The sequence below is a fragment of the Erythrolamprus reginae genome, chromosome Z (assembly GCF_031021105.1).
Source record: "Erythrolamprus reginae isolate rEryReg1 chromosome Z, rEryReg1.hap1, whole genome shotgun sequence".
NCBI lineage: Eukaryota > Metazoa > Chordata > Lepidosauria > Squamata > Dipsadidae > Erythrolamprus > Erythrolamprus reginae.
In genome coordinates this window covers 22,643,811-22,671,795 of record NC_091963.1, presented here as the reverse complement: position 1 = coordinate 22,671,795, position 27,985 = coordinate 22,643,811, and the positions used below count along the sequence as shown (strand labels likewise).

General features: G+C 42.5%; 1 protein-coding gene across 1 annotated transcript; it reads left to right on the top strand.

Moving 5' to 3' along the window:
• The first annotated feature begins 8 nt into the window (after nucleotides 1-8).
• On the top strand, nucleotides 9-27,985 carry MTPAP (mitochondrial poly(A) polymerase). Its single transcript, XM_070766821.1, has 9 exons — nucleotides 9-201; nucleotides 5,925-6,097; nucleotides 6,415-6,648; nucleotides 10,440-10,664; nucleotides 16,458-16,669; nucleotides 20,371-20,597; nucleotides 21,235-21,327; nucleotides 21,425-21,498; nucleotides 27,266-27,985. The coding sequence occupies exons 1-9, from the start codon at nucleotides 30-32 to the stop codon at nucleotides 27,563-27,565; spliced, it is 1,710 nt and encodes a 569-aa protein (XP_070622922.1). The 5' UTR covers nucleotides 9-29; the 3' UTR covers nucleotides 27,566-27,985.

Genomic DNA, 27,985 nt, shown 5'->3' with positions numbered 1-27,985 from the left:
GCGCACTGACCGCCTTCCTTTCGGCAATCATGGCTGCCCCCACAGGGACCTTGCCTCTGTTGCTTCAATGGCGAGGATTGATCTTATCCCGCTTGATTGTGGCAAAGAAGCGGGTCGGTGCGATTCGATTCAGCTCCGCGGAAGCCGCCGCGGTGTCTCTGGGAGAGCCGCAGGCTCCTGGCGGCATGACGCCGACGAAGGGTAAAACGGAGAGTCTTTTTTTTTTCTTCGGGTGGTAGTTCGGGTAGGGGGAACGTTAGATCCTGCATTAAAATAGATCGGCTGGTGTGGATTCTCGAAATAGGGGAGAAATGCCGTTTACTCTCTATGGTTCGTAGGTTTTTTTAAAAAACCTACGAAGAATAAGACTGGCCAAAGGCCTAGGATGGCATTGTGGATAAAGCGGATCGGGAGGCAGGAGGGCCACGAGGTGAGGATAGAGGTTCGTGAGAAGCCAGGCAAGTCTACCTTATGTGAACAGGCAACGAATAGAAAAATAATATAATATAATATAATTCTTTATTGGCCAAGTCTTATTGGACATACAAGGAATTTGTCTTTGGTGCATATTATTATTATTATTTATTAGATTTGTATGCCGCCCCTCTCCGTAGACTCTCAGTGTATATAAGAGAAAAGATACATTTGTCAAGAATCGCGATTTAATGATTGTCATAGGGCACAAATAAGCAATCAGGAAACAAATCGTAGGGATACAAGCAAAAAGTTACAGTCATACAGTCATAAGTGGGAGGAGATTGGTGATAGGAATGATGAGAAAAAACTAGTAGTAATAGTAGTGCAGACTTAAATAATTTGACAGTATTCAGGGAATTATTTGTTATGTGTAGTGTGTGTGTGTATACATATATACATACATACATACATACATACATATACACACACACACACACACATATATATATATGTATGTGTATACACACATATACCAGACAGAGATGGTGTGTTATATATGAAGAGTTAATAGATTGAAACAACAGCCTTGCGAAACAGAATTGAAAAATTGAAATGTTAAAAACAAATATCCCAAAGTTGCTTTTTTTTCTCCCCAAAAGACCACTGGGCTTTCTTTTCTTCTTTTCCTTTGAGGAAAAACAAAGAAAGTTCAGTTGCTTTTTTGAAAAGAAAAAAAAGCCTTTGGGACAACCATGAATGAGAATCTTCTCAAGCATCAAACCAAGTAAAACACTCTAAAACAGAACAAATAAAATCTAAAACATTACCCCCCCCCCCCCCCCCAAAGAGTGATTGATTTTCCAAAATACAAGGGTTCATATTTTAGGAGTTGTTTCTTAGTTGACAATAGTTAATGTGGTAGCTACTTTTTTTAAAAAAAATATTTGTATCCTGCCTTTATTAACTCAAGGCAGCAAACATATAACATACTGCTTAACAGTCCTTTCTAAGCGCTTTACAGAGTCACCATACTGCCCCCAACAATTTGGGTCCTTATTTTATCTACCTTAGAAGGATGAAAGGCTGAGTCAACCTTGAATCAAACTGCCAAATTGCTGGCAGCCAGCAGTCAGCAGAAGTAGCCCACTTTACTGCATTCTCACCATTACACTACCATGGCTCATATCAATATGATCAACAACCACTATTATGTAGTGGTTTATTCCAGTATGAAGAATGTATTGGTTTTAACCTTCTTGGATTTAACTTAAAAAAAGGTTCAGAAACACTTTTGATACTTGCCACATGAATAAATACAAAGTCTTTCTTGAGCTGAGATGCCATAAAATTGGCCAAGCTTCATTATAATGTCTATATGCATAAAATGCAGGTAAGTCAAAGTTTTCAGATGCTTCATTTTCTTACTGCATGTTAGATAAGTTTCCATTTGGCTCTGCAACTGTTGACAGGCAGCTGTTTTGATCTGAGCATTTAAATCTAACCTGTTCTTTAAACATTCCCCAGAATATTGAGTAAAAATAGTTCTCGACTTTCAATTATTCATTACTGACTGTAACTTGAGACCATTTTTCACACTTACAACCATTGCAACATTCTTATGGTCACGCGACCAAAATTCAGAGAGTTGAAATGTTCTGGGGTCATGTAATAACTTTTGTGACCTTTTACAAGCAAAGTCAATGTGGAAGACAGATTCATGTAACAACCATGTTACTATCTTAATAAATATAGTGATTCACTTAATAACTATGGCAAGAGAGGTCATAAAATGGGTAGAACTCATTTTAAAACTGTCTTGCTTAGCAACAGAAAATTTGGGTCCAATTTGAGCTCATTTGAGGACTACCTGTATTAAAAAGTCTACAATTATATTCATACATTTCCAAAATCATGTGTTTTCACTGACCGTCCTATTCTGCAAGAGAAGGCTAAGATAATCAGTACTTTGATCCAATAATTCAGGGATCCCCAAATATGGCAAATTTAAGAGTTGTAGACTTCAACTGCCAGAATTCTCCAGCCAGCTATGCTGACTAGAGAATTCTGGTAGTTGAAGTCCACAAGTCTTAACATTGCCAGATTTGAAGATCTCTGCAATAATGCAACATTCTCATATAGATTAAGATCATAATAGCCTCAGCTTTAAGTTGTCACATACCCAAGTCTGCCTGGATCCTTTCAACTGACAAAAGTATTGGTAAAACTGTATTTTTGTGCTATAAATCAATGTTGGAATAGTCAATGTTGAAACCTTGAAAATGTTTTAAATTGGACATCTCGAGATGGGTATTTCCAAATAGCGTATTCAGTAACTGGCAACATGCTGCAAATCTCAGCATGCATCTCTTCTGCTCAGCGCCCAAGTGTGCTGATGTGGAATTCTGGGATTTGAAGTGCACTTATGTTAAAATTGGAAGATTGGGGGAAAAAACAGTTGTAGCTGCATAATCAAAAATCTGCAGGGGGGGGAAAGTTGTTCAAGATAACCTTTAATGTTCTGTGTCCTTGTTATATTATTTTATTTAAATAGTATCAGAAAAACTATATTTTTCCTTTTATCCAAGGACATTATATTAAATTAAACATATTTCATACCAGATTATTCTCTGATGTTTCTGAAGTTCTTTCTCCAAACATTTTAATAAGGCAGAGTCGACTGACAACGAGTCAATCGAGGTGACTGGGGCCAGTCCTTGTTGATCTGTCTGGGAAGAGTTTGATCTGGTGACACCTGATGAAGTGGACAAGGCCATTGGAGCTGTGAGTTCTGCCTGCTTACTGGATCCGTGTCCCTCCTGGCTGGTTTCGGCCAGCAAGGAGGTGACACGGAGCTGGGTCCAGGAGATTGTCAACGCTTCTTTGGGGAGGGGGTCCTTCCTGGCTCCCTACAAGGAGGCACTTGTGTGCTCCCTCCTCAAGAAGCCTTCCCTGGACTCAGCCATTCTTAACAACTATCATCCAGTCTCCATCCTTCCCTTTATGGGGAAGGTTGTTGAGAAGGTGGTGGCGCTCCAGCGGTCCTTGGAAGAAGCCAATTATCTAGGCCCTCAGCAGTCAGGTTTCAGGCCCGGTTACAGCACGGAAACTGATTTAGTCGTGTTGATGGATGATCTCTGGCGGGCCCGGGACAGGGGTTTATCATCTGTCCTGGTGCTTCTTGACCTCAGCGGCATTCGATACCATCAACCATGGTATCCTTCTGCGCCGGCTGGAGGGGTTGAGAGTGGGAGGCACTGTCCTTCAGTGGTTCTCCTACCTCTCCGGTCAGTCGCAGTCGGTGTTAGTGGGGGGTCAGAGGTCGACCTCTAGGTCTCTCCCTTGTGGGGTGCCTCAGGAGTTGGTCCCCCCCCCCGCTATTTAATATCTACATGAAACCGCTGGGTGAGATCATCCAAGGGCATGGGGTGAGGTATCATCAGTACGGCGATGATACCCAGCTGTACATCTCCACCCCATGTCCAGTCAACGAAACAGTGGAAGTAATGTGTCGGTGCCTGGAGGCAGTTGGGGTCTGGATGGGTGTCAACAGACTCAAACTCAATCCTGATAAGATGGAGTGGCTGTGGATTTTGCCTCCGAAGGACAATTCTATCTGTCTGTACATTACCCTGGGGGAGGAATTGTTGACCCCCTGAGAGAGGGTCCGCAACCTGGGCATCCTCCTCGATCCACAGCTGACATTAGAGAACCATCTTTCAGCTGTGGCGAGAGGGGCGTTTGCCCAGGTTCGCCTGGTGTACCAGTTGCAGCCCTATCTGGACCGGGAGTCACTGCTCACAGTCACTCATGCCCTCATCACCCCGAGGTTCGACTACTGTAATGCTCTACATGGGGCTACCTTTGAAGAGTGTTCAGAAACTACAGATCGTGCAGAATGCAGCTGCGAGAGCTATCATGGGCTTCTCTAGGTATGCCCATGTTACACCAACACTCCGCATTCTGCATTGGTTGCCGATCGGTTTCTGGTCACAATTCAAAGTGTTGGTTATGACCTATAAAACCCTTCATGGCATTGGACCAGAATATCTCTGAGACTGCCTTCTGCCGCATGAATCCCAGCGACCGATTAGGTCCCACAGTTGGCCTTCTCCGGGTCCCGTCGACAAAACAATGTTGTCTGGCACGACCCGGGGAAGAGCCTTCTCTGTGGCGGCCCTGACCCTCTGGAATCAACTCTCCCTGGAGATTAGGATTTCCCCCACCCTCTTTGCCTTTCGCACATCTGCCGTCAGACTTGGGGAAACTGACTCCCCCGGGCTTTTTCCCATTTTACGCAAGGTTTTTCTGAGATATATGATTGTTTTTATATACTCAGGGTTTTAAATTGCTTTTTATTGTTGGATTTGTACCATGTTTTGTGTTGTGAGTTGCTCCGAGTCTCCAGAGAGGGGCGGCATACAAATCAAATAAATCTAATCTAAGTAACTTCGATAATATTATCCATATAAATTCGTTCAAAGCCAGTCTAGGGGAAGTTGGACCATGCATGACAACATGGTGATTAGCATAATTGTCATTTGTATGATTTCTAAATTAAAAAATAAAATATAATTTTGTTTGGATTGACTTCAGTTCTTTGGTTTCCTTTTTTCAATTGCTTTCTCATGGTTTTAGAATCCTTGAAAAATTACACTGAAGTTCTTTGTTTTATATTAGGTGGTTTTAGTTAAAGATTCTTTTTTTAAAAAAAAAGAGCAATGACAAAACCATACTTCGATAAAATTAAGTTGATAACCAACATGTGGGATTTATGTCATGTTGAACTATACTCTGCATTCTCTATTTTAATCTCTTTTTATGAGGACGTGATCACTATCCTTTTGCTTTTTAAACCAAAAATAATAACAACTTATTCCTTCTTATTTCAGTCAGTTTGGGAAGGGGCAGGCAAACTATACATTGACTGAATTCTTTCAAACTTTTGCCCTTTTTTGAGGTTAGTCACTCATATTCACTTCATGTGTTAAGCTTGGTTGCTTTCTTGCACATGTTCCATTACCCAATGAAGAATATTTGTAGTTTAGGATTGAAACAAGAGACCCATGATGTTCTCTGAGCGTGATTATTTTCTTGCAGATGTTTATTATCCAAACTAGGTAACATCACCGCCAAAGCTACTCTGCAGATAAATGGGACTACCAAACCCTGAAAAAATACCTTCCAGATCAATGAACTCTTACAGGAGTTTGCTAAGAGGCAATACAATGATATTTTAGCTATTGTAAATGCTAACACAACAAAGGTGTACTTGATCAACTCAGTCTAGTTGTCTTAATAAATCTGCAGCGCTATCAGTGAAATAGTTTATAAAGAACAAGTCAGAGAATGTGCAAGAGGGACTCAGGAGAAGTACCATCTAGTGCTTTGTGTCCCAAACCTTTTATTTCAGTATCGAAAACTTCTTATAGATAATCCTAAAAAAAACCAAACCCTTTTAGCGTATCACCTAAAGTTTCTCACATTGGTCTCTTGTTCTCCAAATCTAGATAGTGAAAATGACTCCAGGAAAAAGACATTCAGTGAAATTCTTGCAGAAAGACAACTAAAAGCACAGAGGACTGTGTTAATAAATTGTCCTCCCAATTTCAATGCCAAGGCTTTTCTCAAATACTTATCACAGCATGGAAATATTAAGAATCATTTCTTCTATAAAAGTAAAGTAAGTATTTGAAAGGTTAGCAACTGAAATAAAAATATTTAAGGTGTATGTATTTTCAAGTAGAAAAGGCCTCAATGGATCAATTTAAGATGATCCATAGTTTTCTGCTTTGTTATAGTAATTAATTTTTGCCATTTCCTTTTGTTTTGCCCTGAGGGGTTTTAAAAGAAGTTAATCACTCTTAATGGACTTGACTATCTCAAGAGCAGGTCAATTTAACTGTTAAATCTTGATCCTTTAAATAGTTCAACTGTGTTCCCAAACTTAAGCTCTTATTCATAATATTTTTACCTGTTTCTTCTCTCATGTTGCTTCAGGCTTTGTATGCAGTCATAGAATTTTCTGAGACAGAAAGCATAACTTCATTGCAGGATGCCATTACAATTCCAGAAATTAAGGATGAGCACCTCATTCCATTTAAATCTAGAATCCTCACCTTGATGTTGAAAAAACAATCAAACCCCAGTTCTGAACATACCCCAATTCTTTGTCATAGACAAACTTCTCTTCCAGTTGAAATGCTGTTGAAGAAACTTTATGACGCAGAAAGTGTAAGTTCATGCAGTTATTGTTCATGCAATAATTCTTTTGCAATTCTTTGATAGCAAACAAGCAGGCTAATTTTTTTTCTTTGAATGTGTAACTGGAAAGAAGGTTGTAGTTAAAGCTGAGAAATCAGTATGGATCAAGTAACCTGCTAAAAGTACAGGTGTTTTTAAAAGGTACTTTAAATGATCAAAACCTTGATTAAACTTGTAAAAGGGGAAAAAGACCTCTAACTTTATGTTGAACCCTGTTTTTGGGCTTGCCTTGCTTGTCAGGCAAAAGAACATGGACCCTGGATTTCTTTCTATTGTCTCCTCCCAATACATAAAAATTCTAGTCTCTGGCTTTTCCTGTGGGGAAGGGTGCAGAGATTGTACCAGATTCATATCCGTTTTCATCCCTTGCTACCTTCAAAAAATATGTGAGAACAAGCTGTGCTTTCGAGAATATAGGATGTCAACTGCGTGATTGCTGGTGTATCATCCAAAATGTTGCAGCATATCACCTTTGACACATGTATCATATGTTTGCCATCACTGCCTTAGAGGAAAGTAACATTAAGATATTAAGTACATTAGTTGGCATGATAAGGTGGAAGTACTGTATATTTTTGCTTCCATTTTTTTCTATCCAACAAGAAAGTGACACAGGGATTGACTTCCTACATTGTACTAATCATCATATTGTACTAATCATCAGGCGGTAGGAAAAGCAAGTAGGATGCTTGGCTGCATAGCTAGAGGTATAACAAGCAGGAAGAGGGAGATTGTGATCCCCTTATATAGAGCGCTGGTGAGACCACATTTAGAATACTGTGTTCAGTTCTGGAGACCTCACCTACAAAAAGATATTGACAAAATTGAACGGGTCCAAAGACGGGCTACAAGAATGGTGGAAGGTCTTAAGCATAAAACGTATCAGGAAAGACTTAATGAACTCAATCTGTATAGTCTGGAGGACAGAAGGAAAAGGGGGGGACATGATCGAAACATTTAAATATGTTAAAGGGTTAAATTAGGTTCAGGAGGGAAGTGTTTTTAATAGGAAAGTGAACACAAGAACAAGGAGACACAATCTGAAGTTAGTTTGGGGAAAGATCAAAAGCAACATGAGAAAATATTATTTTACTGAAAGAGTAGTAGACCCTTGGAACAAACTTCCAGCGGACGTGGTTGGTAAATCCACAGTAACTGAATTTAAAGATGCCTGGGATAAACATATATCCATTGTAAGATAAAATACAGGAAATAGTATAAGGGCAGACTAGATGGACCATGAGGTCTTTTTCTGCCATCAGTCTTCTATGTTTCTATGTTTCTGTATGTTAACTGAGTTATATATCAATTTGTATCAAAGCAAAGAGAATCAACTTGTATTACAAATTTTATCCAGTTTCTTCAATGAGCCAAATAAGTGCATTTAAGAATATTTCCAGCAATCTTTAGAAGAAAAATAATTCTTGTTGGAATTCAACTTTGTATGCATTGGCTTTTTGTACCTATAAATCTGACCACAAGGATTAGTAAATATTGGGATAGTTAGCCGAGAACCTTTTATCACTTTTCCTTGTTTAAAAGATTCACTTTGTGTGTTTCACTATAACACGTCTTGTACCAATTAGTCTGATGTTTTCAGGGCTTTCATCACACCTTTCTGTCTCAGTTCTCTTCTGACTCCGACCTGTGCAGTTTAAGTACCCACGTGATTTGTTTCTTGTTCTTAACATATCCCAAGCTCATAACTATAGTTAGACTTAAGAAACTGTGGTTCCCAGTCATTGTGTTATTTTTCTAAATAAAACACATTTTCCCTTCGAACAAAAAACAATCTCAAAAATACTTCCCAATACCCATAAATTCAGTGTTTGTCTCTCCATGCTTTCTTTCCAGGGTATAAAACTATCTGCTGTCCAACCAATTTGGGGAACTTATATAACACAGTCAAATTAACTAGGCTTGTCTTGCTTCTGTAGAGTTAGTATATTTCTGGTTAACAATCATATGGCACCCTTTTCTCAAAAATGTAGCCATTTTATCTTAAAAAAATACTTAATGTTCTTAGCAAACAGCAAGAACAATAAAAAGAACAATGCCAGCAGGATGTCAAAGCATTCTAAAGCATTGATTTTCAACCTTTTTTGAGCCACAACACATTTTTTACATTTACGAAACCCTGGGGCACATTGAGCGGGGGGAGGGTGGGGGCTAAAAAAAGTTTGGACAAAAAAATTCTTTCTCTCTCTTCCTCTCTTTCGCTCTATTTCTCTCTCCCTCCCTCTTTCTCGCCCTTCCTTCTTTCTCTCTTCATCCCTCTTTCTTTCTCTTCCTTCCTTCCTCTCTTTTTTACTCTCTTTCTCTCTCCCTCCCTACCTCCCTCTATGTCTTTCTCTCTCTCTCCTTCCCTCCCTCCCTCCCTCTCTTTCTCTCTATTGCTTTCTTTCTCTCTCTTTCTCTCTCTCTTGCTTTCTTTCTCTTGTTCTCTTTCTCTCTCTCTTGCTTTCTCTCTCTCTCTTGTTCTCTTCCTCTCTCACACTCTTTCTCTCTCTTGCTTTCTTTCTCTCTCTCTCTCTTGCTTACTTTCTCTCTTGCTTTCTTTCTTTCTCTGAGCTTCGCGGCACACCTGACCATGTCTCACGGCACACTGGTTGAAAAACACTGTTCTAAAGAACAGAAAACTGCAACCAGAAATTATTTGATGCATTTTTAAAATTGTTTCTCTTCTTACAGAATCAGCATCCAGTTCTTTCAGTACAGACTTAAAGGGTTATTTTCTGGGAGACTTGTCTATATTGAAGTTATATCATCTGTTAATATTTTAGCTATTTTTCTAAGATTCTTTAAGGGTATACAGTGGTACCTCGAGATACGAGTTTAATTCGTTCCGGACCTGGGCTCTTAAGTCGAGCAGCTCTTATCTCGAACGACTTTTCCCCATAGGAATTAATGTAAATAATTTTAATTGGTTCCAGCCCTCAAAAAACTCACAAAGTTAGTCTAAATTATGCAGAAAGACATGTTTTTAATGAAGAAATGTACATGTACATATAAATGAATAATGAAGTTTCTTTCACTTAACTTGTAAACTTTCTTAAACTTTTAAATTTACATATGTTCAACTTCTCTGCCACCCAATCCTGTAGGACAGAGGTCCCCAACCCTTTTTGCACCAGGGACCGGCTTTAAGCGATCAAGAGAGGAATGGGTGAATGAATGGACGGAGGGTGGGAAGGAAGGAAGGAAAGAGGGAAGGGACAGGAACAGAGGAAGGAAGCAAGGAAACTTATGAAAGGGGAGAGTAAGAGAGGAATGAGTGAAGGGAGGGAGGGAGGGAAGAAGGTGGGAAGGAGAAAGAAAAGAAGAAATAGAGGAAGGGAAGGTAAAAGAGAGAAAGAAAAAGAGAAAGAAAGAAAGCTGCAAGCACCCCCCCGAGCCCCCCAGGCCGGCTGCAACCTTTTAAAACACGCGCGCCGCTTCGCAGCTGTCTCCTGAAGCCGAACGCGGAAGTTAGCGTTTGGCTTCAGGAGACAGCTCCTTGGCGCTTGTATCTCGAATTTGGGCTTGTAAGTAGAACAAAAATATCTCTCCCCTCCCAGCTCTTATCTCGAGTTGCTCTTAAGTAGAGCAGCTCTTATGTCGGGGTTCCACTGTACTGTATTCTGTAAAGGTTAAACTTGATGCCATTTCTTACAAGAATACAATTGTGAAAGATTAGGCTGCATCTTACAAATGTCTTGAGTGCCACATACTTAAAACCTTATATATTCCCTCCTTTTAAAAAAAAAATTGTTCTTGTTTAGGTGAGTGAGCAGTTGTACCTGCTCACCAATGAATGTCAGTTGACAGAAGAAAATACCAAGCTCCGGTTTTTAGCCTGTTCCTTAATTCAAGACATTGCAAGTGCTTATGCTCCAGATTGTATTGTGAAACCGTTTGGTTCCTCTGTGAATACCTTTGGCAAACTTGGATGTGACCTAGATATGTTCCTGGAGCTGAATAAAGTTGGGGAAAATACTTCTAAAAGGGTAAAATATTTTTCAAATGCTATTGTAAAATGACTTAATTGTATTGTGCTGAGATGTGCTGCGGTCGGTCTGATTTTTTTGATTGATTCCCAGATTCATCTCCCCTTGTTCTTAGCTTTTTAAAAAAAAGACGTTTACCTCCTGAACAGGCTAAATATTACTCTTAATACATTTGAAAAGGTCATGCTGCTATATTTTAAAAGAAGGAGCTACTGCAGGAAAAAAAATTAATATTATTGTAAACTGTTAGATTCTAGAACAGTGTTTTGCAAACTTGGCAACTTAAAAGATGGGTGAAATAAATTCCCCCCATGCTTCTCACAATTGTAGCCTCACCAAGCAAATCGTTTTGGTGACCACTCCTTCCTGCAGGGTATATCAGATTTCTGGCAGAAAAAAGAAGTAGTTCTGACTTTTTCCCTATCATTTTTGTTTGACTCTCCTCATTGGAAAAGGGTCATTTAAATATATCTCATATTTTTAAAATGGTTTTAAATATTTTATGTAAATATATTTATTTATTTATATTTTTATTCGTTGTATTCATAGCCTTGTTTCTTCAGTACTTTGAGAGCTTTAAAGCCCTTTAAGGCTCAAGTGTGAGCTGACCGATAAGAAAATAGGCCTGGGGAAACCTGGAGTTTCCCCCTTGATTTCCCACATCCAGCCTTGAAACTTTACCGCATTAGTCAACAAAGACACATTGCACAACAGGAGGAAGCTGTCTTTTCCTTTGCGCTGATGCACTTTCTACTGCCGCTTTTGTTCCATCGCTGCAAGAAAATGTAAACCCAAAGTATACCATTGTGCTTTGCTTTACATGGTCTTTTGGGGTGCGTGCAAGAAACGGAATGAGGCATTGCAACGGCTTCCATCCTTTCTGGGTTTATTCATATCTATACTGAATCCCAGCGACCAGTTAGGTTCCACAGAGTGGGCCTTCTCCGGGTCCCGTCAACTAAACAATGCCATTTGGCAGGACCCAGGGGAAGAGCCTTCTCTGTGGCGGCCCCGGACCTCTGGACCCAGGGGAAGAGCCTTCTCTGTGGCGGCCCCGGACCTCTGGAACCAACTCCCCCCAGAGATTAGAATAGCCCCCACCCTCCTTGCCTTTCGTAAGCTCCTTAAAACCCACTTCTGCCGTCAGGCATGGGGGAACTGAGATATTCTTTCCCCCTAGGCTTGTACAATTTATGCATGGTATGTTTGTATGTATGATTGGTTTTATAACAAGGGTTTTTAGCTGTTTTTAGTATTGGATTGTCACATGTTGTTTTTACCACTGTTGTTAGCCGCCCCGAGTTCACGGAGAGGGGCGGCATACAAATCCAATAAATAAATAAATGATTGTTTAAGCAGCATTGTCAGCATTGACTGCCTGGATTAGTTCTTTCCTTGGCAAGGTTTTTCGGAAGTGTTTTGACCTTGTCTGCTTCTTAGAATTGAGAGAGAATTATTGCCCAAGGTTGTCTACCCATAACTATGCCTAAGGTTATCCTCCACCTAACAACCATTGGTTTAGTGCCAATGGTTGTAAGTTCAGAGTTGCAATCATGCTGAGAAAAGTGACTTACAACCAGTCCTTGCCCTTAAAACAGTTGTAGTATCTCTATGGTCACATTGATCAAAGTTCGAGTACTTGGCAATTGATAATTATGATGGTTGAATCATGTGGGCTCATATGATCACCATTTGTGACTTTCCTAACTGGCTTCCAGCAGTCAAAGTCACTAGGGGAAGCCAGATTCATTTACCAACCATGCAGTTCACTTAATGACCGAAGCAAAAAAAAAAAAAAGTAAAATTGGGCACTGCCTTGCTTAAGCAACAAACATTCCCGTTCCATTGTGGTCGTAAATCAAGGATTACCTCTAGAACAGGATACTCCGACCTTAGCAACTTTAAGACTTGTGGACTTCAACTTTTCCGCACCCAAGCTTAGCTGGCTGCGGAATTTTGGGAGTTGAAGTCCACAAGTCTTAAAGTTGCCAAGATTGGAGACCCCCTGCTGTAGAACCCGTAGCCTCCTGGTTTCTAGCCTTTCACCCTAACCACTATATACCAAACTGGCCTTCAATTGCCTTTTACTTGCCTATAGAGAGGTACATCTCCTTACGAACTTAATTTGTTCCATGACCAAGTTCTTAAGTAGAAAAGTTTGTAAGAAGAAGCAATTTTTCTCATAGGAATCAATGTAAAAGCAAATAATGTGTGCAATTGGAAAAACCACAGGGAGGGTGGAGGCCCTGTTTCCTCCCAGGAGATTCCTAGAGAGACCTCACGGAGGCTTCTCCCTGCCTTTTCCAGTTACAGTTTCAGAGGCTCAGGTTTGTAAGTGGTTCTTGAGAAGAGGCAAAAAATCTTGAACACCTGATTCTTATCTAGAAAAGTTCGTAAGTAGAGGCGTTTGTAGGTAGAAGAACTACTGCAGTTGAAGAAAGAGTGAAAATTCCGGCACCAGGAAGCTGTACCAAATGTCTGAATTCTCGGTGCTTTATAGCTGCACTGATAAATCTTGAATTTGCAGGTAAAGGTTGGGAGATTGTAGAAATCCTGTCTTGAGATTCAGCCTGTTGTTAACCTGTGCTACAACCACCACCATCCTCTCAAAAATTCTTCAGTTGTAAACTAGTTAAATATAATGTGTCTGTGTTGCTCTTTCTTTTATAATTGGCAACGGAAATCTTGGCTGTTTTTTTTTTCCTGATGTGACACTTAAATGCAAAATATTTTATAAAGAAAAGATTTGATGAATCTCTGGCTCTCTTCATTCTTGTTAACTGCCCTGAGACTGTGAGGAGAAGGGCGACCTATAAATCTAATAAATCTAAATCTCCTAAATTTAGTTATTGGTGCTTAAATGGGGAAAAAAAGAGGCTTAGTGTAGGGATTTTTTAAATGGGAAGAAATAATCTGTTTGTCTCTGTTAGGTTGCAAATCACTTCTAACTACTACTATTATCTAGTTACATATTAGAAATATGGATAGAAAGGGAAGCAAGTAAATACCAATCAGCTATAGTATAATTTCACCAGCATCAATGTCAGTTATCTGTGTCAATTTTATCACTGTCACTTATCTGTGATTCTCCAGATATAGGACTACCCCGTCCATAACCTCTTGCCATTATTCCTGCTGGCTATGGCTGCTCTGACTTACGGTTTAACACAATATCTTTCAAACATAGCAGCTTTGCAGAATATGGGCTTCAATACCTGTTGGCTGGGGAATTGTGAGAACTGAAATTCACATATCTTAAAATTGCCAAGTTTGAATAACACTGGTTTAAGCAGCATCCGAAAAATCAGAAATTTCCCAGCTCTGATATTAATGGTTGTCATTGCAATCTGTGGATTCTTCTCCAACTATGAGTGTATGGTATTACAAAAAGGCAGATCCTGATTGAATTTTGGAAACTATCTTCTGAAATGTACAAGCCAGGTCATCAAGGTAAACATTGCTTAAAGAAGTGATGAATTTATTTTCCATGCTGTACCAAAGCAGAGACAATAATTATTTGCCAAGGGATCATTTACTTTGGATTTCTGGTGAACAGGGAGTTGGACTCAGTCAGTAGCCTAGATCAGTGTTTCCCAACCTTTTTTGAGCCGCGGCACATTATTCATATTTTCAAAATCCTGGGGAACACTGAACAGGGGGGTGGGGGGGTGGCTAAAGAAAAGTTTTGACAAAAAAAAATCTTCCTCCATTTCGCTCTATTTCTCCCTCACTCTTTCTCTCTCTTCCTTCCTTCCCTTCTTTCTCTCTCTCCATCCCTCTTTTTTTCTTCCTCTCTTTTTTGCTCTCTTTCTCTCTCCCTCCTTCCCTCCCTATATGTCTTTCTCTCTCCCTTGTTCTCTCTGCCTCTCTTGCTATCTCTCTTTCATTCTCTCTCTTTCTTTCTTTCTCTCTTTCTCTCTCTCTCTGTCTCTCTTTCTCTGTCTCTCTTTCTCTCTCTCTTGCTAGCTCTCTTTCTCTCTCTTTCTCTTTCTCTCTCTCTCTGCCTCTCTTGCTATGTCTCTCTTGCTCTGACTCTCTTTCTCTCTCTTCCTTTCTTCTCTGCGGAGGCCGGCGAAGGTTTTTCTTATTTTAAATGTTCCGGGTGGCAGGGGGATGCGGAGCCCGCACGCACACACCCCCGACATTCCAAATTCTGCCTCAGCTGTGAGAAGAATGCCTGCCCCGCCTGTCCTGCAGCCCTTTCGCTGACAGCCTGGGACAAAAGCGCTCCGTGAAGGGACTGCAAGAGGGGCCGGGCGGGCATTAGCAGCTGGATGAGGAGGACGAGAAGCCGCTGCAGCCACCCCCAATCCCCCCCCTTCCCTGGGTGCCTTCCAAAGGCCCCTGGAAAAAGGCAGGAGGTAGCAACAAGGCGCGAGGACAAGCAGGCAGCTTGGCGGAGGGGAAGCGCTGAGGGGCTCTCCTCCTTCCCCACCCCCGCGCTTCTCTCCTGCCCTGGCTTTTGCTTCGCCCGCAGATTTCCCCGCAGTTCAAAAGGAGGCAAGAGGTGGCCTGGATGAAATTGCGGGGAAATCATGGGGCGAAGCGAAAGCCAGGGCGGGAGAGAAGCGCGGGGGTGGGGAAGGAGGAGAGCCCCTCAGCGCTTCCCCTCCGCCAAGCTGCCTGCTTGTCCTCGTGCCTCGTTGCTACCTCATGCTGCTCCCACCATGGCTGCGTGCGGTTCCGGTGCCCCTGGCTGAAGGTCGTCCTGTGGCTGGTCTTTGGCTTTACGGTTGCTTTCTGGTTCCCTCTCCTCCCTCCGCCTGTGTCTACCGCCAGCGCCTCATTCCTCGGAGCTGCCGCTTCCTTCCAGGCAGCCCAGCCACGCTGCCGTAGAAAGTGCAGAGGTTATTGCCGCCACCTCTGCCTCCACTCAGGGAGCCACCGTGGTTGAGCTGAGGGAGAGGAAAAGGCGCGGTGACCACGGTGGCTCCCTGAGTGGAGGCAGAAGCGGTGGCAATAACCTCTGTGCTTTCTACGGCAGCATGGCTGAGCTGGACGGAGGGAAGCAGCAGCTCCCAATCGAGGAACCCACGGCAACGGGCGACGGCTTGGTGGGAGGCAACGGCGGGAGACACAGGCGGTGGGAGGAGAGGGAACCAGGAAGCGACTGTGAAGCCCAAGACCATCCACAGGATGACACTCAGGCAGGGGCGCCGGCAGCGCCCCGCCCAGCTTGAGCTTCTCGCGGCACACCTGGCCATGTCTCGCGGCACACTACTGTGCCGCGGCACACCGGTTGGGAAACGCTGGCCTAGATAAGGCTTTCTGGGTTTCCAGAATTGGAGATGTTAGATTCTCAAGTGGAGTTTATGTAACATTGAGTGTGATTTCCAGGTGGACCCATGTAGGTCTTGGTGGGAACTCATCCCTGGTCTCAAAGGTATTGAGGAATCCAGCACATCTGCAGGACACTAAATTGAAAAGAGAGCGGATGTAGATCAATATTCTCTATCTGAGCCAGAAGTTTTGTATTGTTTGAAAAGTTTAGTATAAATTTACATTACAGGAAGCATAAGGTGAAGAATTTAAGAAGTTCAGAGAAGTGAATACTATAAAAGCAAATCAAGAAGGCTTTAGTTGCCATGTAACTTTTAATTCGCATGCAAGTAAAAATGGCTGGAAACATTATCTGGAAACACTTGTTTTTACTATTGTTAACTGTATTCTGCCTTTTGCATAATGTGGGAAAGTCTGACATTAATTCCCAGTGCTCCCTCTCCTTGTTTCAACTTTGAGAATGAGATGCCTAATTTGTGAATTAATTCTTTGTGCTGTTTCCTTTTGTGTTAGAAAACAAGCCCCTTTAACATAATTTACCAAATGAAGAAAGCTCCTTCGGAACGAATAGTGGCCCAAAGGATCCTTAATGTGCTTGGTGAATTTCTTGATAACTTTGGACCAGGATGTGAGGGTGTCCAGAAGATACTGAATGCTCGTTGTCCATTGGTGAGATTTTCCCATCAGCCTTCTGGGCTTCAGTGTGATTTGACACTAAACAACCGGTAAGCATTTTTGCAAGTTTTTTCCCTTTTGCTATTGTTTTTGCTTCATTTTATAGTCTGTCTTTCCTCCAGGAGGAGTATATTGTACTGCCATTTTTTGCTCACAACAGCAGTTGGTCGTGATCAATTGGATGGATTAAGAAAAGGTACCAGAGCCATCCTGTGCGCTCATGGTGGACATGAGCCTGAATTTCCCATTTGATTGATTGATTGATTGATTGGATTTCTATGCCACCCCTCTCTGAGGATTCGGGGAGGCTCACAACATTCAATATACAGTATACAAAATGTTAAATCCAATTAATTAAAAACCTAAAAAACCCCAAAAGGCATAAAAATAATCATTCCATTCACTCCACATTCTCTCAACACGTTCATTGGCCAGAGAGCAAAGATCTAATGGCCCCAGGCCTCATGGCATAAATGAGTCTTCAGACCCTTATGGAAGGCGAGGTGAGTGGGAGCTGATTCCAGAGGGCTGGGCCCCCCACAGAGAAGGCTCTCCCCCTAGGCCTCGCCAAGCGACATTGTCTAGTTGACGGCACCTGGAGAAGGCCGACTCTGTGGGACCTGACCCGTCACTGGGATTCATGCCGCAGAAGGCGGTCTCAGAGGTATTCTGGTCCCATGCTACCCTGTTTCCCCGAAAATAAGACGTACCCCAAAAGTAAGGCATGTCAGAGGTTTTGCAGAATTTGCTAATATAAGGCACAACCCGAAAATAAGGCGTAGTCAAGTTTACATACGGTAGGGTGGAAAAACATACGGTACCATTCAAAGCTGTTCATAGCGATACCGTAATAATGTGGCGTCCCCTGCTGGCCCCTTCCATCGCTTTGTACCTTCCAGTACAGCAGACACAGTTTGCTGCTGTCTCACCGCCATTACAGTCTCCACTACAGTGCGTAGACTGTAGTTCCTCTGGTGGCCGGAAGCTGCAATAGCGGGAGTATACTGTTGTACCATATAAGTACCATTGTTTGTGTGTGTGGGTGCCATACTGACAGGTACCGTACTGTAATCAGTGTACCGTACGGTACACTTTCTTTGGGGGTGTCAGCTTTTCTGCCTGTGAATTTGTCTTATTTGAGAAATATAAGGCACCCCCCGAAAATAAGACGTAGCACAACTTTGGGAGCAAAAATTAATATAAGACAGTGTCTTATTTTCGGGGAAACACGGTATGTAGGGCTTTATAGGTCATAGCCTATAAAGTATGTATTTCCTAATACATCTCTAATCACATCTTGATCTGAAAAAGCCAAACAAGTCAAAATGTCTACCAGAATCATATGATCAAAACCTGACCCTTTGCGTAGGTATCAAAGCTTACACAAAGGGGGCAGAACTCCTGTCCTATGATTATGGGCACCATCTTGACTCTTCTGACATTCCTGCTTTCTCAGAGATACTCTCCCTTGCAAGTACAATTCATCTGGAGGGCTTTGTGGCAAACTAACATGAACCCAGATCTGACCATCTGAACATTGGTCACATGGTCCTTGTCCTAGAAATACCCAGAACAGGCATAACATTCAGGATTTAATTCTTTGCTATTTGTTTTATAAATGGTTAAGATAAAACCATGGACTTTTGCCCAAACTTGAATTATTCAGAAAGAACTTTTTTTTTTTACATTGGCCACTAGGAGGAAGCAGCTCTCTTTGGAATATTCAATTCCTTTTTCCTTTGAATCTTTTTTTCCTTTGGTTAATGACTCAATCATGAATTGCCAAGAGAGAAAAAGAGAAGTAGCTTCATTCTATTGAATAGATCAATGTCGTGTCTTAGCTAAGGATTTATGGGCCTTATTATATCATTTCTCTTTTTGTGTGTGGTGATCCTCCTTTGTTCCTAGTTAAATCAGTTCCTTTCCATTCCCACTCAAGTATTCTGTTCTTTTCCCCCCCTTTTACTTGTATTCTGAAACCAACTGATGAAACAGGGAAAGAAAATAACATCATTTGCCATTTACAATGTCCTATTGCAACCTATTTGTGAAAGGTATTTCCGCATTATATATAAATTATGTTCAAAAGCAGCTTTATTAAAGCTGTTTCCTATAGCTGATATGGGGCCCATTAGCTTTTGCTCATAATCCCATGTTGTGGTGTGATTTTTCAGCCCAAAGCTAGTAAAGATTCTGGTTTGGCTTATTTGAGGACACTTAATTAATTCTGGTTAACAGACTATTGGTAAGACATCACTGTTGCCGGTTGAGCTGTCCTACTAGACTTATGTGTCCAGGATTCCCAAACTTTTTAAAATTCATTGTTACTACTGTCCAGAAACAGCAATCATGTTTTTAAAGTATCGTGGTAATTTTACAATAACAAACACTTCATTTTTTTAAAAAACCACCCAAAACATGCCAGCCACCAAATAAATAACGTAATCCTATCAGAGGGCAACACAATAAATAAGCATTTGTTAAAATTGCAACATACAGTCAATTATTTTTCAAACAAGGCAACTTTTAAGATGGTGTGGACTTGATCTCCCAAAATTCCCCAGCAAGCAAATTTGGGAATTAAAGTCCACATGGCCTAAAAAGTTGCCAAGTCTGAGAAACATAGATCTAAATAGAATGTTCCAAATGTTTTTTTCAAATCAAATATACATTATCATATACAGTGATATCGTCTTACGAACTTAATTGGTTCCAGGAGGAGGTTTGTAAGGCAAAAAGTTTGTAAGATGAAACAATGTTTCCCATAGGAAACAATGCAAAATGGATTAATGCATGCAAGGAAAAAAAATCGCAAAAACGGCGCTCCGCTGGGCGCCACCGCCCGGCTGTCACCTTTTGAAACAGCTGGGCGCTTCTCTGCGTTCTTCAGAACACCGAACCCAAAAAGTTCGGGTTCAGGTTCAGGACGCCGCCGAGAAGCGCCGCCACCTGGCTGTCACCTTTGCAGAAGAGCCGCGGAGCTGTCGGCCGGTCGGGAGGCTCAAACGGAGGTGGGGAATCCACATTTCGGACAGCCAGGAAGGATGTCTCCATGACATCAAAGTTCCACCCATGGAATTTCCTATTGGGATTCCCCACTGCTGGCGGCGCTTCTCAGTGTTCACCTGAACGCTGAACCTGAACTTTTGCCGAATGTCCAGGTTCGGGATTCAGGAGAACGCTGAGAAGCCCCCCAGCTGTTTCAAAAGGTGACAGCCGGGCGGTGGCGCTTATCGGCTGAACCCGAATGCCGAACCTGAACTTTTGCCGAACTTCGGGTTCGGCATTCGCAGGGGCGGGTTCATAAGGCGAAAAAAGTTCTTAAGAAGAGGCACAAAAATCCCTGGGTTCATATCTCGAAAAGTTCGTAAGACGAGGGGTTCGTATCACGAGGTACTACTGTAGTTGGAAATGGTAACTTTTGCAACATATTCTTACTCTTTGTATAGTGTGTTCTCAATTGGAGTTCCATTTTCATATGCGCTTACATTACCTGTTGTGTGAAAGCTGAAATATTATTGTAGAAGAGTCTCTGTAATACTAGTTCAGGGTTGATACTTTCTGAGCTTGGTTGTTTTCTTGCATATTAGGTAATGCTACCTAACCAGTTAATGAAACATTTGCAAGCAAACAACCAAGTTTAGAGAGAACCAAGGACTCACAGTTAAAACATTGTTGGCTTTTAATAAATATATTATCACTCCTACTATAAATTTCCCCTTCCATTTTTGATCTTTTTATGTTCCGACAGAATTGCCTTGAAAAGTTCAGAACTCCTTTATGTCTATGGCAGCCTTGACTCACGTGTCAGAGCCCTTGTATTCAGCATACGATACTGGGCATGGAATCATGGGCTTACAAGTAGCATCCCTGGTGCTTGGATTACCAATTTCTCTCTCACCATGATGGTCTTGTTTTTCCTACAACAAAGGCAGCCACGCATTGTTCCCACCTTGGATCAACTGAAGAAACTGGCCGGTAAATTAATTAAACTTAGTTTAAAATTAAATTAAACTAATAAAATGATTAGTTTACTTTTTGCTGGAGAACATAGAAACATAGAAGTCTGACGGAAGAAAATGACCTCATGGTCCATCTAGTCTGCCCTTATACTATTTCCTGTATTTTATCTTAGGATAGATATATGTTTATCCCAGGCATGTTTAAATTCAGTTACTGTGGATTTACCAACCACGTCTGCTGGAAGTTTGTTCCATGAGAAAATATTATTTTACTGAAAGAGTAGTAGATCTACTCTTTCAGTAAAATAATATTTTCTCATGTTGCTTTTGATCTTTCCCCCAACTATCTTCAGATTGTGCCCCCTTGTTCTTGTGTTCACTTTCCTATTAAAAACACTTCCCTCCTGGACCTTATTTAACCCTTTAACATATTTAAATGTTTCGATCATGTCCCCCCTTTTCCTTCTGTCCTCCAGAACCACTGTTCCTGAAATGTTCCTTTCCTGAGCTCCGTGTTTCTCAACCTCAACAACATGAACTCCAACTCCCAAAATTCCCCAGTCAGCAGTTCTGAGTCCTGAAATTTTGTATAACCTTCACAGAAATGCTCACTTGTTTGTTGATGCTGAATGAATGAAGCTTCTTTTTTTCAGATGAAGAAGACAAGGAAGTAATTGAAGGATTCGACTGTACGTTTGTTAGTAATTTGAACAAAATTACCCCAACAAGAAACACAGAAACATTAGGTAAGGAGAGAGACGTTTTCAATATTCACACCAATTAACTGGGAACGCTGGTTTCATTGTTCCTTTCTACTGACTTCGTGTCTTTTTCATGTTTCAGATGTACTTCTTGGAGACTTCTTTGAATTCTATGGAAATTTTGCCTTCAATAAAAATTCACTAAACATCCGAAAGGTAACTGCATTTAATAATTTCGTAGAGAAGCCTTTGGCGTCTTTTGAAAAACAACATCTTTTCATTAAAAGCACGGGGGCAAAAGATGTGATACTGAGCTAAGTACTAGTTAGCCTTGTGCTGATAATTGATTTTCTAACTGAATGTCCTTCCCAACCGTCCTCGTCAAGGCTCTTTTGGGGCAGGAGATGCTGTGTCCTCAAAAGCCCTTTACAAAGTCAAGAGCCCCACATCAAAAATTGATATGTATCAACTGTCTTGAAAGACTGGAAACCTCTAGTTCAGTTCAGGTAGTTAATTAGACCACTTGAAAATGGGCTGCTAGGGAAATGAACATCAAACCCTTCGCCGAGTGGAAAAATTGTTCCATTTAGAAAACAGCCACTAAAGAGTGGATGATCAGGTTTGCCCTCCTGATCATCAGTGGATGCTAATGTTTTAGCTCAACAGTCTGGTGTAAATGAAGGCCGCATGGGGAAGAGATAAAGAGGACAGAGTAAGACAAAGTGCAGTCTTTATTTGTTCAGTGTTATATTCGATTTGTATCTTGCCTTCGGTTTGTACACGTGAAGTCTCACAACAACAGTTCTGTGAGTTGGGCCAGGCTAAGAGAGTGAGAGCGTCCCAAAGTCATTCATCTGGTGTTCATGCCTAAGGGAGGGCCAGGGTTCATCATCTCTCAGTTTCTAGAACAATAAGGCATCCACTATAACAGTGATGGCAAACCTTTTTTTCCTCGGGTGCCGAAAGAGCAATGGTCCCCAAACTACGGCCCGGGGGCCACATGCGGCCCGCTGAGGCCATTTATCTGGCCCGCGGATCTTTTCCACTGGAAAAACAGTGAGAACGTCCCCCACAATCTTATCTCACCCGAGGTAAAGTAAGGCTTGCTGAAAGCTGAGCTAGGCACAACACACACACATACACGCACACACCCGCCTCTTCCTCCTCTTTGAGTTGCTAGCTCCCGTTTTCTGAATGGGGATTGAATGGGAGTCCGGGGTCGGAGGGTGGAGACTTGTCGGGCAAGTCCTCCGTGGGGAGAGAAGAGGGAGGGTGAAAGAGGGAAAAGAGAGAGAGAGAAGTGTAGAGAAAGAAAGAAAAGGGAAAGAGAAGGGAAAAAGAGCGAGGGAAAGAAGTGGAGAGGAAGGAGGGAAGGGAGGGAGGGAAGGAAGGAAGGGGGAGAAAGAGAGGGAGAGAGAAGGGGATGGAGGGAGGAAGAGAGATAGCAAGAGAGAGAGTGAGAAAGACAGAGCAAGAGACAGAAAGAAAGCAAGAGAGAGAGAGAGAGAGAGAGAAAGAGTGAGTGAGAGAGAAAGAAATAAGGTATGTGCAGTGTGCATAGGAATCTGTTCATAGGTTTTTTTATAGTCCGGCCCTCCAACAGTCCGAGGGACAGTGAACTGGTCCCCTGTGTAAAAGGTTTGGGGACCCCTGCGAAAGAGCATGTTCATGCACTATCACGCATGCACGAGTGCCCACACCCATAATTCAATGCCTGGGGAGGGCGAAAACACCTTCCCCCACCCCCCAGAGGCCCGTTGTAGGCCAGAAACAGCCTGTATCCCTACTTCTAGTGGGCCCAGTAGGCTCGTGTTTGGCCCGCCCCAGGCTCCAAAGGCTTCCCTGGAGCTGTAAGAGGGTAAAACACTCTTCCCCATCCCTCTGGAGGCTCTCTGGAAGTCAAAAACACGTTCTTAGACCTTCTGGGCGAGGCAAAAATCAGCTGGCCAGCTCACACATGCACGTTGGAGCTGAGCTAGGACAACAGCTCCCGTGCCAGCAGATATGGCCCCACATGCCACCTGTGACACCCGTGCCATAGGTTTGCCATCACTGCACTATAACAAACTGTTGTCCTTGAACCCCATTTTTTTTTACAGGACCCCAGTGATGTTAAGATTACATATTCTGCAGTTTAGCAATATCAACTTTATTTGATATTAGTCAATCGACCATATCAAAGCGAGGAAAAGGACCACATCGGTCGTCATAAAACTGACTGGTTAAAATACAATAAAATTGGCTAAAATAGAGGGAATTTGAATAAATAATAAGTTAAAATGCAGTATAATATGCTAAAATTGAGTAGTAAAACATGAGAATATAACTCGTGCAAAGGATTATATTAAACAAATCTAAGATACTGATATAAAATATTCTTAAGTGAATTCATCTCCTTTGCCTGCCACCCCAATATGTTCTATAAAATGTATTCTCATCTGAACAGCCCTGACTATAAACTTAGCGGTTCTAGAAACTTCATATATATTTGTACCCTGAAGAAAATATGATAATTGTTTATTACAGTCCCAGTGTATGATTTTGTCAAGTAGGGGCTGTAAATACTGAGGTCTTACTGAGGAGTATAGTTTACAATTGAGTAGCACATGTGCAATGTCTTCTATTTCTGGTGCACCGCAAATGCATGTTCTCTCAAAATATGGTACTTGGTGGAATCGTCCATATTTGACCATAGAATCTAACTGCTCAAATCTTGCTCTAGTGAGTGCTGTTCTATGGTATTGGGTCAGACCCATTGTCAGGTATTTTTCTAGTTGAAAGGCTGTATTGTTCTTGGCTAGCCATTTCAGTGACCTGCACTTAGAAAGTGCCTCAATATCAGTTTGTGCATTAACATCTAAAACTCGTTGTTTAAGAGTTTAAGATTAGCAGTGAACCACTAGGGGTGCTCTTACTAAAAGAAGGAGATGAATTCAGTCCCCAAAGATATACAGTGATCCCTCGATTAGCACGGTCTCGATTAGTGCGAAACGCTACAACACGGTTTTTCAAAAAATATTAATTAAAAAATAAGTCCGCGGGGTTTTTTCTACACCACGGTTTTTCCCGCCCGATGAGGGAAGGAGGGAGAGAGGGAGGGAAGGAGGGAAGGAAGCCATTGCCATTGCCGCCAGCGCTGCCCCAAGAAAGCCGGTGAGAGGAAGGAAGGAAGGAGGGAGGGAGGGAAGGAAGCCATTGCCATTGCCGCCAGCGCTGCCCCAAGAAAGCCGGTGAGAGGGGCGAATCGGGCGGGCGGGGGGTAGCGGCGAGGAGCCCGGAAAAATCACCATTGCCAGCCTCCGAACTTGCGTCGCTCCACCATCTGCGCATGTGCGGCCATGGAAAAAAGGGCGCGCATGCGCAGATGGTGTTTTTACTTCCGCACCACTATAACGCGGAAAATCGATTAGCGCGGGAGGTCTTGGAACGTAACCCCCGCGCTAATCGAGGGATCACTGTAATTACAAGGACGCCTAAACTTATATGCCGCCCCGAGTTTTCGGAGAGGGGCGGCATACAAATCCAATAAATCTAATCAATAAATCTAATCTACAACCGTTTGTTTAGCGATATTTTAAAGTTACAGTGGCACTGGGATCGGGTAAGGCTTATGTCCGCTCCTTGCACTTACAGCTGTTGTAGCATCTCAGTAGTCATGTGCAGGGGTGGATTCCTGATTCTGCCTTACCAGTGCGCCATGCGGGCAATTTTGCTTCTGCAGGCACGCGCATACATGCCAGTGAGATTTTGCTTCTCTTGCGAGGGGACACACGTGCGAGAGAGATTTCTGTGATTTTTATTTCCTTCCGCGCATGCGCAGAAGCAAAAAATTGCTGAAATCTCACATGTTTGCACATCCCCTTGTGAGATTTTGCTTCCTGCACAGAAGCAAAATCTCGCTGGGACACGTGTGCCCACAGCAGAAGCAAAGCTGCGTGCACAGCAAGATTTTCGCTACTAGTACACTGTCCTTATCTGTACCGGTAGCAACCCGATACTGGTCACGTGATCAAAATTCAGGTGCTAGGCAAGGAGCATTTATGCCACCAAGCTGCAGCATCCCACATTCACGTGGTCACCTAAAACGATCATAAAATCCAGCACAGTAATAGTCTCCTTGCTTACCAGTGGAAATAATCGTTGTAAGTTGAAGATTACCTCTGCTACTAGCTGCTTTAGTGTCCTCCTCCCTGCGTAGCAACTCTGTTCATTCCTGTCACTCGTCATCTTTCCGTCTTCCGAACAACATAAATTGGCCCATATGGTCGGTAGAATATCTCTTTTGTATGTTGGTGCAGCCTTTCACACAATGGTTGAAAGGTTGTGCAGAGAGGAACTTAATTTTATTTATTTATTGGATTTCTATGCTGCCCCTCTCCAAGGACTCGGGGCAGCTCACAACATACAATATACAGTATGTATGTATGTATGTATGTATGTATGTATGTACGTACGTACGTACGTACGTACGTACGTACGTACGTACGTACGTACTTACTTACTTACTTACTTACTTACTTACTTACTTACTTATTAAATTTGTATGCCGCCCCTCTCCATAGACTTGGGGCGGCTCACAACAGTAATAGAAAACAATATATAATACAAATCTAATAATTAAAACTAAAAACCCATAATTTAAAAAAACATGCACACAACATACCATACATAAACAGTATAGGCCTGGGGAAGTTATCTCAGTTCCTCCATGCCTGACGGCAGAGGTGGGTTTTAAGGAGTTTATGAAAGGCAAGGAGGGTGGGGGCAGTTCTAATCTCAGGGGGGAGCTGGTTCCAGAGGGTTGGGGCCGCCACAGAGAATTCTCTTCCCCTGGGACCTGCCAAACAACATTGTTTAGTCGATGGGACCCGGAGAAGGCCAACTCTGTGGGACCTAATCGGTCGCTGGGATTCGTGCGGCAGAAGGCGGTCCCGGAGATATTCTGGTCCAATGCCATGAAGGGCTTTATAGGTCATAACCAACACTTTGAATTGTGACCAGAAATTGATCGGCAACCAATGCAGACTGCGGAGTGTTGGTGTAACATGGGCATACCTTGGGAAGCCTATGATTGCTCTCGCAGCTGCATTCTGCATGATCTGAAGTATACAAATCTTAAATCTAATTAATTAATTAAAAATCTAATAAAACCAAAAAACCCTAAAAAACAATCATTCCATTCTCTCAACACATTCATTGGCCAGGGTGCAAAGATCTAATGGCCGCAGGCCTGGCAGCATAAATGAGTCTTCAGACTTACGGAAGGCGAGGAGGGTGGGGGCAATATGAGTCTCCAGGGGGAGCTGATTCCAGAGGGCCGGGGCCCCCACAGAGAAGGCTCTTCCCCTGGGTCCCACCAGACAACATTATTGAGTTGACGGGACCCAGAGAAGGCCGACTCTGTGGGACCTAATTGGCCGCTGGGATTCATGCAGCAATTCAATTCAATTTATTAGATTTGTATGCCGCCCCTCTCCGAAGACTCTGGGCGGCTTACAACAATAATAAAAACAATATTCCAGTGAAAACAAATCTAATATTAAAAAGCACATAAAACCCTATCATATTTAAAAAAGCAAACAACATATACATACCCAAACATAAATATAAAAAAGCCTGGGGGAAAGGTGTCTCAACTCCCCCATGCCTGGCGGTATAGATGGGTCTTGAGTAATTTATGAAAGACAAGGAGTGTGGGGGAAGTTCTAATCTCCGGGGGGAGTTGATTCCAGAGGGCCGGGGCTGCCACAGAGAAGGCTCTTCCCCTGGGCCCCGCCAAGTGACGTTGTTTGGTCGACGGGACCCGGAGAAGGCCAACTCTGTGGGACCTCACCGGTCGCTGAGATTCATGCGGTAGCAGGCAGTTCCGGAGGTACTCTGGTCCAATGCCATGCAGGGTTTTAAAGGTCATAACCAACACTTTGAATTGAGTCTGGATGTTCAGGCACTGAAGGATTTTGTTTCTCCTTTTCAAAATCTGCAGGGGAAAGAGCAGAACAAGCCAGAGGCCTCTGCCCTCCATATACAGAATCCCTTTGAAGAGAATCTTAACATCAGCAAGAACGTAAACGCAGCTCAGCTTCAGCGATTTGTTAGCCTGGCCAGGGACGCTGCCTGGATTTTACAGCAGGTGGAGAAACGTCCCTTAGACAACTCCAAACTCTGGGGCTTTGCTGCACTTTTACAAGCATCTGAGCCGGGACGTGCCGGCAAAGGCTTCAAACGACTGAATTTGTTGAACAGCGACCGAGTGAAAGAGTTGCTGAACACCTTAAAGATGTAGCCTAGTGCCCAGGAAGGGCAGAGAAGTATGGCAGCTGCGATGGGACCCTCCGGATTTACTCTTTGAGGACCCAGGCTTCTTCCTGGTCTAAAACGGAAGGGGCATCTGCAACTGGACTGGTCAGGATATCTTGTTATCAGCTTGTTGGGTCCTTTAGTAAATTCCATTCACCTTTCATTAATCATGTTTGATAACAGGCCAGGAAAGAAGAATATGTTATTGGACATGGGGCGGGGGAGGTTTTATGAGGTTCTGATTTGGATAACTTGAGAAAAACGTTATTTAAAAGCGTCCTCGCAGAAAATCAGATTCGGCAGCATACTGACATGCTACAGCCATTTTTATTGAAATACTTACCTTTTGTTTCTGCAAACTCTTTTTCATATCCATAATGGAAAAAATAAAATAAGCAAAAACAAA

What these genes read in the sequence shown, in the direction of transcription:
- MTPAP (XM_070766821.1), top strand. Translation starts at nt 30, where the DNA reads ATGGCTGCCCCCACAGGGACCTTGCCTCTGTTGCTTCAATGGCGAGGA. An exon ending in GATTTGACACTAAACAACCG is followed by an intron (nt 16,670 to 20,370) that starts GTAAGCATTTTT and finishes ATGTTCCGACAG; the next exon opens with AATTGCCTTGAAAAGTTCAG. An exon ending in ATTCACTAAACATCCGAAAG is followed by an intron (nt 21,499 to 27,265) that starts GTAACTGCATTT and finishes CAAAATCTGCAG; the next exon opens with GGGAAAGAGCAGAACAAGCC.